This window comes from Armigeres subalbatus, chromosome 2 (assembly GCF_024139115.2).
Source record: "Armigeres subalbatus isolate Guangzhou_Male chromosome 2, GZ_Asu_2, whole genome shotgun sequence".
Lineage (NCBI taxonomy): Eukaryota > Metazoa > Arthropoda > Insecta > Diptera > Culicidae > Armigeres > Armigeres subalbatus.
Genome location: NC_085140.1, coordinates 165443341 through 165455851, shown reverse-complemented (window position 1 = coordinate 165455851; position 12511 = coordinate 165443341). Strand labels below are relative to the sequence as shown.

General features: G+C 43.8%; 1 protein-coding gene and 1 long non-coding RNA gene across 2 annotated transcripts; one reads left to right on the top strand and one right to left on the bottom strand.

Moving 5' to 3' along the window:
- Positions 1-2964: 2964 nt before the first annotated feature.
- On the bottom strand, positions 2965-4149 carry LOC134215434 (uncharacterized). Its single transcript, XR_009980155.1, has 3 exons — positions 3885-4149; positions 3358-3817; positions 2965-3282 (listed from the first exon to the last, which is right to left on the bottom strand). It is a non-coding gene; the product is annotated as an uncharacterized LOC134215434 (long non-coding RNA).
- Positions 4150-7861: 3712 nt separating this feature from the next.
- Positions 7862-12511, top strand: LOC134209356 (uncharacterized). The gene is made up of 3 exons (XM_062685341.1): positions 7862-8216; positions 8263-9163; positions 9271-12511. Exons 1-3 carry the CDS (start codon positions 7862-7864, stop codon positions 12509-12511), a joined length of 4497 nt encoding a protein of 1498 aa, XP_062541325.1.

Below are 12511 nucleotides of genomic sequence, written 5' to 3'. Positions count from 1 at the left end.
GCCATGGCTACATACGTGTGACGTCACACTGTGAAACCAAATTCGTATATAGGGCCTGTTCAAATATTACGTAACGCGAAAAACGTTGTTTTCAGGAACCCCCCACCCCCTCGTAACAATCTGTAACAATTTTCTGAACTACCCCCACCCCTCTGCATAACGCGTAACAAAAGCTGTTTTTTGAAAAAAAAACCTTACTTTGGTAGAATTTGAGGCCCAGTACAATAAATTATTACGTATTGTATATTTTATGCTATTTCAAAGAAAATAATTGTCTTTTTAAATTTTAAATATTTTTTTCACTCTCGTTACGCGTAACAATATTTCGAAGGACCCCCACCCCCCATATTTTCTGTAACAAATCGTAACAAAAATGCAACAACCCCCCACCCCCTATCGCGTTACGTAATATTTGAACAGACCCATATTGCTTTTCTCACCCTTTCTCACCGAAGAATAAACTACACTCAGAAATTTATTTATTCTAAATAGGTTAAAAGTCATTCTAAATGGCTATTCGCCTGGTTGACCCCAAACTCGTATTTCATCCAACAATACCAAGATAGTATAACTTTAAAAAAATCGTTCTTTAGTATAAATGAGCTTTATTATTGTTTAGTTTATTTTGGATTCAAGAATGATTTATAGGTTATGTTTGTTTGTTTTTGTTTTGTTTCTAATAATTGAAAACATAAAAATCAAAATCAAAGTACAATTTTTATCAGATTTATTTTAAAAAAATCTTTGAAAAAATGATGTTATGCAATTGTTTGTGGACTACCTAGCGGTACGGAACCGGACCTAGTTGACTCGTTAAACTGGAACAAAATGCGTGTGGCTAGCCATTATCCTGCGCTTGGCTGTCTTCCGCCGAGGATGGAGAAGCTCGACAATACGGGAATAAACGGGAACGGGGCCTAGTTGTTTCGCTGAACATAAAGTAGGTGGGGTGCGAGTGATTTGGTCCTATCATTAGCACCAGATAGAAAGCAATAAGCGTATATTATTTCATGGAGGTGAAGCACTTTTGCTTTAGGCTCGAGGATCTGGGAAAAAATAATGAAATTGATATAAACAAAATGTATGCTATTTATTTTTTGTAACATGCTGGCTTACCAAAATAACATTCACATGCCGACACAAGGGTTTCCGGTTCTTTCGATCGGATGATCCACAAAAATACCAAATCTAACCGTCCCGCATCGTGCAGGTTCTGGAATGACTTCTCGCGGCGAAGCTGTTTTGAGCGCCAGTGGCACCTCAGGCATTCCTCGGGCAATCCAAATGCTTCGAGCCATGATACTCGTATGTATGGCACAGATTAAAAGCGGGAACCATTATATAGCCGCTCCGCGGATGTTGCAGTCGTCGTCCTTGAAGAAGAGCTACCGTTGCTTTGCAAATCGCCAAAACGGGCCAGCGAACGGCCATTATCCATGTGCATTTTCTGCTATGTAGAAACGGTTGCTTTAACGGGGAATTAATAAACACTCGTGACGGAACCGAGGATGGAACTATAAAAAAAAACTACGATGGACAATTTTCCGGAAATCACAAACCCAACGCGCGGTGGCAAGTAAATGAAAAAAAATATGCGAAAACAGAATGCTAAATAAAAATATTTTCGTGATATTCCAGCTTAGTATAAACTACATTACTAGTCAGTATACCTATTAAACTATGCTTAGTTTAAAAGTAAAAAATAGCTAAAAAGGTTTATTTCAATGCATTCACAGATTTATTTTATTTCTGAGTGTACCATGCAAATTTGTCGAAGTAACAAAACAAATGCTCACACGTCAAATTATATAGAATTTAGCGAAAGCACAATCCAAAACATCATTCTTGCATCTCTTCTCACAAAAGATATTTTAGTTACAAGATAAAGATTGCCCAAGTAACACCAAGCATTACAATATTGCACATATATCAATCACAAATCGGCATGCTAAATGCTAATAGCATTAGATCTGTTTTAACGATGTGTTGTTGCATTTATTTATCAACTGTCAGACAACGATACTCTAAATCAGCAATACGAATGCAGCGATGCATTACTGGTGCTTTATTTCAACATGCCAAAGTAATGAACCATTAATTCGGTCTTATAATTGCCCTTTTCCACTTTAAGACAACTTTTCGGGCTGTGTTTTTTACAAGCATATATAGCTTCATGGTTACTTGGGTGTCGCTACTGTTCCCTTTGTTCTGCTGTCCGAAACATGTGTGGTACATACCTGTCAAATCGTATGGATTTTCCATCTTTGACATTTAACTCCCCTATCCTCGCCAGCAAAAGATGTTCCGGACAGCGACGACAGCGACAATCTTTATCTAGTAACTAAAATATCTTTTCTTCTCACACACGGACAGATAAATCAACCCAAACTTTGAGTTCAATATACGCACTCATGAGAATATCGCAGAGAAAATTTACCCAAATTTGGGTAGTTTTCCCTTTCTTTCCCATGATTGCTATTAAAACTAGAGCAAGATGCAAACACCTCACCGAGGTTGCTCAGCCCAATAACCCAAATTTGAGTAAATTCAATATTCTCTATTTTGGGTTGATTAAGGTCCGCTTTGGATAAATTAAACTCAGCTTTGGGTAAATTGTTTACATGGGATTAAAGGCAAACTACCTACACGCTTAGTTCAGTTCACCCAAATATGGGTGAACAGTACCCATAATCTCAAAAAAGTGCACATACCTATTTATGGGTGAAGTACCATTCACCCATATTTGAGTAGAAGTGGTTCATGGAAATATTGGTAATGTTCACCTATTTATGGGTACTTTATTATAGGTAAAATTTACCTTAATATGGGTGATATTTTTTTGTTTTGGTTTCAAAAATCGTATTGGATAAGATTATTATTTAAGCAAAATATTTTATAAGTTAATAAATATAAAGCAAAACGTTTATTGGCTTGCAGACATACATTTCATATTGTATACCTAGTTCGATAATGTATTAAACCTTCTCGTTGCCGGCGAGGTTGCCGGATGCTAGACTACTGCTTTATAATCAACAGCAGGAATAGATGGCAGTGATCGCGGACTAACCAGAACATCCCTCAGCAACAGATTCACGTCAGTATGGTGGTATAAACATCAATCTCGGGAACACAAGATAGCTGCCCACAGAAGCACCAATAATGTGGAAGTTTAAGGCATGCCATTCCGGAACTTGTGACAGCTTGGCTGATATTAGCTGTGCCGGTCCAACCGATAAATTGCTGCATCGATCCATTAAACAATTGTCCTTCACCACACAAGATCTGAAAAACATTGAAAATCACAATTAAATCCTAAAATATTTCAATCAACTATAAAATTTAAACTAAATAACATACCAATCTTGGCAATCCGGGTTAGCAGCAGTATCGGATGGTAGCAAAATAACATAGTCTTTGGCGAGGTCTTTGGCTCAAACATACATAGCAGCATCCTCTTTCTAACTCTCGTCTCACTCTTGAATTACCCTGCCGTCTGGATTAATCTTTCCAGTTAATTCTGTCGGTTCATCTTTGCTATTATGGTTACTCCCGAGAAGACGATCGGGAACAATAAGACGGAGCAGAATGCATGTTGGAACCAACAGTTTTTGTTGGAGTTGTCCAGAGGTCCCAAACTGAGACGGTCGCTGGAGGATTCCGAAGCACTGGTACCACACATGGATGTACAAAACTGCTTGCCGGCTGTGACCAATTCATGGTTCGGGAACTTGTATCCGTTTTTCGTCGCCAGTTAGGAGGTTGATATGGTGCTGCTGATCGGAGCTGGAGAAGCTCGTCGAGAACTGCGAGTTGCAACCTGAAAGTTATCGAAATTCAATATTATAAAACATAGTAATGCTAATTAAATACAACAAAATATTTACCTCATATGGAGAGCACCAGGGAGAGCACTCACATCAACGGATATCGATTTTACGGCGCGCATAAATAATAGAAAAGGGAACTTTAAAAACTACTGCGATGACGGCGACGACCGTGACATGGCCGCCATCAGTTCGGATTTGTTTATGTTAATTTTTTCAACCAAATATGGGTGAATGAGATTACTCAAATATAGGTAAAGTCGATTTCTTCAGAATATCAGTAACTTTCACCGATTTTTTGGGTGAGTTTTACTAATAATATTGGTAGAATTGCATTTACCCATATATGAGTGAATGTAGTACCCATAAATAGGTAAACCAATCTAAGCGTGTAGTGCCAGATAAGTCATTTTACTCAAATTTGGGTTATTGGCCCAAACCACGGTTTTGAGTGCAAACAACCCACTTTTGGGTAGTTTTGGTTTTCAGTGCACCCCAAAAAGCTCTTTCTTGCAGTGGAGACGTCATCCATATATGGAGAAACTGGTGGGAACATATTTTGGTGGGACAATATTTTCTGCATGGGAGTCGAACACGGCGCAAAATTTGCAATATTCAAATTCAAAATTATTTTCTTGTCACCTTGTACCATGGTATTTATACCATGGTACAAGGCGGCAAGAAAATAGTTTCAAGGCTATCTTTAATGAAGAGAATAATTGGTATGGCACTCATTTCAAGATTTTCGTACCATGGTATTACCGTGGACCCCCGGTAATATGACCTCTTTTAATCTGAACAGTTTTTAATTTGAACCCCGTTCGTTTGAACATCGTTCAAATTAAAAATGGTTCAAACGTCATTTACCACGTGGAATCGAGAAAAGAAAAATGGAACATCGTGAAACGGAATGCAGAATCAAAACAAACCAGCCAAGAGAGCAGCCAAAAACCAGTTTTTCTGATGCAAATAGAGTAACCAGAAGTTCAAATTAAAAATGAACCCCGTTAATTTGAATGAGGTACCGTTCAAATTATCGGGGGTCCACGGTAATATCACAAGTGTGTTCCCCATATAATCTTCTCGGATGAGGGCCGATGCCCACTAAAGTCACTGTAACCGGGCAACCAGTGGAGAATGTTGAAAGCTTCCAATATCTTGGTAGCCAAATGGCGTCAGACGACGGTACCAAGATCGACATACGCGAACGGATCAAGAAAGCAAGGGCTGCCTTTGCGAGTTTAAGAAATATCTGGAAAAACAGGCAGACAAGTGAACGCACCAAAATACGAATTTTCAACTCTAACGTGAAATCTGTGCTGTTATACGCTAGTGAAACATGGTGTGTAACAGTGGAGAACACTCAACGGCTGCAGGTGTTCATCAACAGATGCCTGCGGTATACAATTCGGGCCTGGTGGCCTCACAACTGGATCTCAAACAACGAGATCCATCGTCGTTGTCACCAGAGGCCGATAGCAACAGAAATTCGGGATCGGAAGTGGGGCTGGGTCGGCCACACTCTACGTAGGGGCGGAAACGAAATCTGTAAACAAGCATTAGAATGGAACCCAGCGGGACATCGCAGCAGAGGCAGACCCAGAGGCTCATGGCGGCGAAGCCTCAATAAATAAATAAAAGAAGTCGACCGAAATCTAACCTGGCAACAGGTTAAAGCGATAGTCGGGCAACGCTCAGGATGGAGATCTTTCAAGTCGGCCCTTTGCACCACGGGAGGTGTACAGGATCCATAAGTAAGTAAGTAAGTATACAGTGCCGCCGTTGTTTTGATGCGGTGAGTGCAAAATGAGTTACCTTGATTGATCCATTGCCCTCCGGAGATGGCGAGTTCTATTCCCAATTCGGTCATGGATGTTTTGAGGGGATATAGGGTCTGTCTCATTTGGAGAATTAAACTTAAAAGTGACAGTTCGAAAATTAGCAAATAACCCGGCCATAAGAATGGCTGGTGCTATCCAGCAATTCCAATAAGACATCAATACAAAATGATTCGATATCTGTCAAAAGTAATCTTGCTCTGCGAGTAGGGTTATTCGATAATTATTGAAATGCCACTTTTAAGTTTAATTTCAGTTTAATTCTCCAAATGAGACAGACCCATTGTCACAACCCTGCGAGATGCGACGCACCTTTGCGTTCAACATCACCCTTGTCTATTTATGAGTTTAGCTCCGACCCTGGCTCGTTAACTGTCAACCACCCACCGGTCGACGGGAGACAGGCAGCTAATCGTAAGTAGCAACAACGGAGCACAGTTGAGTCAGCAGAAAGTTAAAGTGCATTAGCATAGGTGAGGTGTTAAAATTATTAAAAATTGAATAAGTTTTTCCTAAAGGTGAATTAATTATCCTACTTAAATTTAGCTTAGTACTCATAAGGGCAGTGTCACGGTTGATTATATTATTACTTATACTTAAACTACATGCACAAAGAAGGTAAAATCGAACATTGAATTCATGCAAACTTAACCTAACAGCTCATGCCTTCCACAGTAATTATATACTCACTACGAAAATAGTACGGATCGTTGCGAACTAGTACGGGCAAATTATCACTAAAAAAAACTAAACGTAAGTAGTTAGCATGCTTTTGTTATTAACGAATATCTATGATGTATCCATGCCCAAGAAAAACCTAAAAACAAACACTTATACACTATAGCATGTGAAAACGATAAAACTAATTCGACATATGTATTCTCTCCCCAAAGGGATTTTATAACTCCTTCTCTACTTCAGAATAAATACAAGAGTTACGAAACCGGAAACAATACTTTCTATTTGTCCTATTGCTAGCGCAATATTTTATAAAATCCGTTTAAGATCGGGGGCTTCAGTCAGTATGTCGAAAAGAGGTGACGGTCAGAAGCGGGGAACTTCCCCATCGAGTCAAAATCCGCCACCGGGAGTGAGCTGTGAGATATGTCGGCAACCAGATAACAGCCGTATGGTAGCGTGTGATGAGTGCGGACAGTGGTATCATTTCGCGTGTGTCAGTGTGGATTCGAGTGTTCAGGATGTGGAGTGGTGCTGCAAGAAATGCCTGGAGGCGTCGAATAAACTTCCAACCGGAACAGCCACATCTGAAATTGCAAGCAAAGGAGTAAAACCAAAGTCAGCAAGCGGAGCACCAACGGATCCGAGTCTGGAAGAGTATCTACAGAAACAGCTAGCGGCGATGCAGAAGAAATTCGAGAGGATGATGAAGGAGAAGGGAGACCAGCATCTGAAGGAGCTCAGAGATCAACGGAAGAAATATGAACAGGATCTGAAGGATTCGGAGCGCCGAGTGCAGGAACAAATGGTAAACCAACTTCGGCAGACTGGAACAGCAAGAAAGGGATTGTCTGGCGATCAGCCCACGCAATTGTCAATTGGTGGAGGAGCGACAGCAAGTTCGTTGGACAATTTGCCTCTTCAAGGCGCCTTTGGTGGACCATCGGTAGCTGCGTACGGAAACCCACAGCTGCAATTGACACTCGGAGCAGGACCGACAGCAAGTTCAACCGGTAATCCACTGCCACGAATCAGTGTGCACGACGAAAGTCAAGACGATGATGTTCTAGCACAGGAGCTGAAGTTGCTGGAAGGAAGGCAGGCATTAGAAAGGAAGCATTTTGAAGAACGGAATAGATTGCTACATCGTCATACGTCGATTGATGCAGGGGCTAATGGTAGAGGTACCGGATTGAATGCTCAAGCTACTGTCTTTCAGCCGAATTTTAGCAGTTTCGTCGGTGGCCCTACGCTAAGCCAAAGTCAAATCTCAGCACGCCAAGCTGTTACTAAAGAACTTCCATTGTTTTCTGGTAACCCGGAAGAATGGCCGCTTTTCCTCGCAAGCTACGAGAATTCTACCAGGATCTGTGGATATAGCGATGAGGAGAACATGTTGCGGCTTCAAAGAAGTCTGAAGGGGAAGGCTATGGAAGCGGTGCGCTGTCGTCTGCGAACTTACCTGGAGTACTGGCAACCCTGAAAACCCTCTTTGGAAGGCCGGAGATCATTGTTCATTCGATGGTCAACAAGATTCGGGAGATGCCGCCACCAAAGGTGGAAAAACTTCAGCCATTGATTGATTTCGGAGTTGCAGTTCAAAACATATGTGCTACCATTACTGCTTCAGGACTGCAAGAGTACATGTGCAATGTGACACTTCTTCAGGAGCTGACCGAGAGATTGCCACCGTCAATAAGGTTGAACTGGGCATACCATCGACAGGGATTGCCGAGGGTTTCGCTTACAGAGTTTGGAAATTGGTTGGGAAGCTTGGTCGAATCAGCGAGCATTGTCGCGTTACCAAGTCTTAGCGCTCCGAAACTAGAGAAGCTCGAACGATGGGAAGACAACTACATCAACGTTCACTCTGAAAGTAAGCCATATGTCACGTTTTTTTACAAAAGACAGTCCCGTTACAGCTACAAAATGCTGTCCCGTTTGCAAGTGTGACTGTGGCGGCCCAGAGAAGTGTCAGAAGTTCCTCGACATGGACGTCGGTTCCCGTTGGTCAGTGGTTAAGGAGCAGAAGCTGTGTAGGAAGTGTTTACGGAAACATTTCGGCGCCTGTCAAGTGAAGACACCGTGCGGGAGGAATGGCTGCACATTCATGCATGATAGAATTCTACACGGCGACAAGCGGTACAGTATGCTCATGACGGCAACTGAGTCCTTAAAGCCGACGATCGAAATGACAACGACGCAGAGCTGCAATACGCATACGAAAACGGCTAGAAAGGTTCCCGGTACTATCTACGGCAAGGGGAAGCAAGTGTCTACGTACGCGTTCCTCAGCGATGGATCGTCGTCAACATTGATGGAGCATAGCTTGCTAAAGGAACTAGGCCTTAAAGGAACGCCATATCCATTGTCTCTCGATTGGACGGGCGGTCACAGGCGACATGAAAATGAGTCGGTTATGCTAGCACTTAAGATTTGTGGCGTGTCCGTCACAATCGACGTTTTCAAGCTTTCGGAAGTTCATACAGTCCGAGATCTCTCTCTCCCGAAGCAGTCGGTGTCAATATCTCAACTAGCGACTAAGTACAGTTATCTCGAAGGATTGCCGTTAATATCATGTGATAGTATCTCCCCACGAATCCTCATAGGTATGGATAACTGTCGGCTTGGGCATGCGTCGAGAAGCATAGAAGGAAGCGAGAACGAACCGGTGGCCTCAAAAACTCGCCTGGGATGGATGGTATATGGTCCCTGTTCTATAGAGTCTGGAACAATAATCTCCAGCTACAGCGGCCATCACAGTTTCCACATCTGTGCCTGCGTCAATGAGGAAGACAAGGATCTGAATGCAGCCATGAAGGAGTATTTTTCGATCGAGTCGCTGGGTGTCTCTGCTGCATCTAAATCACTACCATCAAAAGATGAGGAGCGTGCTATGCAAATTTTGTCAACTGAAACTCGCTTGATAGGAAATCGATACGAGACCGGCTTATTGTGGCGATACGACCAAATTATGTTACCATGCAACAGAGGGATGGCTATGAATCGACTGGCATGTCTGCAGAAGCGTTTACGGAGAGATCCAGAATTGGCTGTAGCAATGAATACGAAGAGAAGGGGTACATTCGTCGGCTTTCGGCAGCGGAGAAAACAGAGAAGCACTCTAACGATTGGTACCTTCCGATTTTCCCAGTTACAAACCCTAACAAACCTGGAAAGTTTCGGATTGTCTTCGATGCAGCGGCGAAAGTCAACGGTGTTTCGCTAAATTCTTTTCTCCTTACGGGACCTGATCAGTTGGTATCGTTGCTCACCGTTTTGTACAAATTCCGCGAGTTTCGTGTCGCTATTGTAGGGGACATCCGGGAAATGTTCTTTCAAGTTCAGATGAAGAAACAGGACCAGCGAAGTCAGATGATTCTGTGGCACAATGGAGAACCAGAAATTGAACCCGAAGTGTACGCGGTGGCGGTTATGACATTCGGAGCGGCGTGCTCCCCGAGCTGTGCACATTACGTGAAGAATCTGAATGGCAAAAGATTCGAAAAGCAGTATCCAAGAGCTGTAGAATGCATCAAATACGAACATTACGTCGACGACATGCTAGCGAGTGTTGAAACCGAACAAGAAGCAGTGAAGCTTGCTAAGGAAGTACGATTCATACATTCTCAGGGAGGCTTCGAAATTCGCAACTGGCTATCCAACTCCAATGCCGTCGTCGAAAGCTTGCACGAGAATCACACGAAGGAGAAGAACATGAGTTTTTCCGCAGAGATGGCCACAGAAAAGGTGCTTGGAATGTGGTGGGATACCACAACTGATACGTTCACATTCAAGTTGTCACCTAAGCACGATGTGGAGCTACTCTCTGGTGCCAGAATACCTACAAAACGTGAAGTTCTGAGGACGTTGATGGCAATATATGATCCGATGGGACTCATCGCCAACTTTCTCATCTACTTAAAGATCCTGCTGCAGGAAATATGGCGTTCCGGATGCGGTTGGGACGACGAGATCAGTGGCAAGCTAGTCGAGAAATGGACCACATGGATCGAAGCGCTGCCGAATGTTCGTCAAGTCAGCATCCCTCGTTGCTACCGAGTTATAACGTCCGCCGCGTCGACGAATAGGGTAGAATTGCACATATTCTGTGATGCTAGCGAGAATGGAATAGCTGCCGTATCATACTTCAGGTTCGAAGAAGAGGGTACAGTGGAGTGTGCCCTTATTGGATCAAAAACACGTGTGGCCCCATTGAAGTTTCTCTCGATCCCTCGCCTTGAACTTCAGGCTGCTGTAATTGGGGCTCGATTTGCTGATTGTATAACCAAGTCGCACCGTATGGAGATTTCTCGCCGTGTATTCTGGACCGACTCCCGTGACGTGATATGCTGGTTACGTTCAGATCACCGACGCTTCAGCCAGTTCGTGGCTTTCAGGGTCAGCGAGCTTCTCGATACAACGCAGGTGAATGAGTGGAGATGGCTTCCAACTAAAGCAAATGTAGCGGACGAGGGGACGAAATGGCAAAGGATGCCGAACCTTCAGCCTAGCAGTCGTTGGTTCCATGGACCGGACTTTCTGCGGCAGCCTGAGAATGAATGGCCTGGCTATAGTGGAGATCAAGGTGCAACCGTAGAGGAGCTTCGTCCAAATATTCTTCACCACTCAGTAACAAAACCACTGGTAAATTTCGAACGCTTTTCAAAATGGAAACGGCTTCTTAGGTCGGTTGCGTATGTTCATCGCTTCGTATCGAATCTTCGTAAGCGCGCCAGGAAGACTTCCATCGAGCTCGGCCCACTAACGCAGGAAGAGCTGAAGCTAGCAGAGAACATTATTTACCGGTCAGTTCAACAGCAGGCCTATCCAGGTGAAATCCAGGTGCTGCGCAGCGGTTCAACAGAACACTCATGGGAGCGCACATTACCGAGAAACAGCCCGCTGCACAAACTGAATCCGATCATCGATGAGCACGGTGTATTGAGAATGCTAGGACGTATAAATGCCTGCGATTGGGTTGATGAAGCCACCAAAAACCCGATCTTGCTTCCGAGGAAAAACTATGTGACTCAGTTGGTGATCGCCGACTATCACGCGACTTACAGACATCAAAATCACCATACAGCGTTGAATCAGATCCGATTAAAGTATTACATATCTCGTCTCAGATCAGAGTTTGATCAAGTCCGTAGAAGATGCCAACGATGCAAGATTTTTAAAGCAAATCCACAGCCACCAGCAATGGGAAACCTTCCGTCTGCCCGGTTGGCAGCCTTCCAGCGACCGTTCTCTTACACTGGAGTCGACTATTTTGGGCCGATGTTAGTGCTAGTTGGCAGACGAACTGAGAAAAGATGGGGAGTCCTGCTTACCTGCATGACGACCAGAGGCGTGCACATCGAAATCGCACATTCGTTGTCGACCGATTCGTGCATCTTAGCTCTACGTAACTTCATAGCAAGAAGAGGACCGCCGCTGGAATTCATAAGCGACCGAGGTACGAACTTCATAGGAGCTTTCCGGGAGCTGCACGAAGCCCTCAAGCATGTCGACGAGGAGAAGCTTATGATAGAGTTCGTCAGTCCTGTCACCAAGTGGACTTTCAATCCACCAGCCGCCCCGCACTTTGGCGGCTGTTGGGAGCGTTTGATCCAGTCTGTCAAGCGCACCATGAAAGATTTCGACCTTCCGCGTTTGCCATCGGATGAGATTCTTCGCTCCACACTGATGGAGATAGAGATGATTCTGAATTCAAGACCGCTTACTGACATACCATTAGATACCGACACTGAACCCCCTCTAACACCAAATCACTTCCTGTTAGGGTCTGCTGACGGGAATAAGCCCCCGATCATTTTCGATGACAAACCTTCTGTACTAAAGCAATCGTGGAAGATGGCCCAGCTGTACGCCGATAACTTCTGGAAGAAATGGGTGGTCGAATATTTGCCCACATTGACGCGTAGGACAAAATGGTTCCAGCCCGTCAAACCCATCCAAAAGGGTGATCTAGCGTTGATTGTAGATGCGAAACTTCCGAGGAATTGTTGGCCACGAGGACGAGTGATCGAAGCGATCCAAGCCGAAGACGGACAGGTCCGTCGTGTAACCGTGCAAACAGGAACTGGACTGATGGAAAGGCCAGCGGTCAAGGTTGCTGTATTAGACGTCGGTGCAACAGGAGGTAAGCCAACTGAACAACAGTGA

Excerpts from the sequence above, each read along its gene's own strand:
- LOC134209356 (XM_062685341.1), top strand. The coding sequence starts at position 7,862 with ATGGTCAACAAGATTCGGGAGATGCCGCCACCAAAGGTGGAAAAACTT. Across the intron at positions 8,217-8,262 it reads CATCAACGTTCACTCTGAAA|CTACAAAATGCTGTCCCGTT; the intron begins GTAAGCCATATG and ends GTCCCGTTACAG. Across the intron at positions 9,164-9,270 it reads CTGAATGCAGCCATGAAGGA|GAAATCGATACGAGACCGGC; the intron begins GTATTTTTCGAT and ends CTCGCTTGATAG.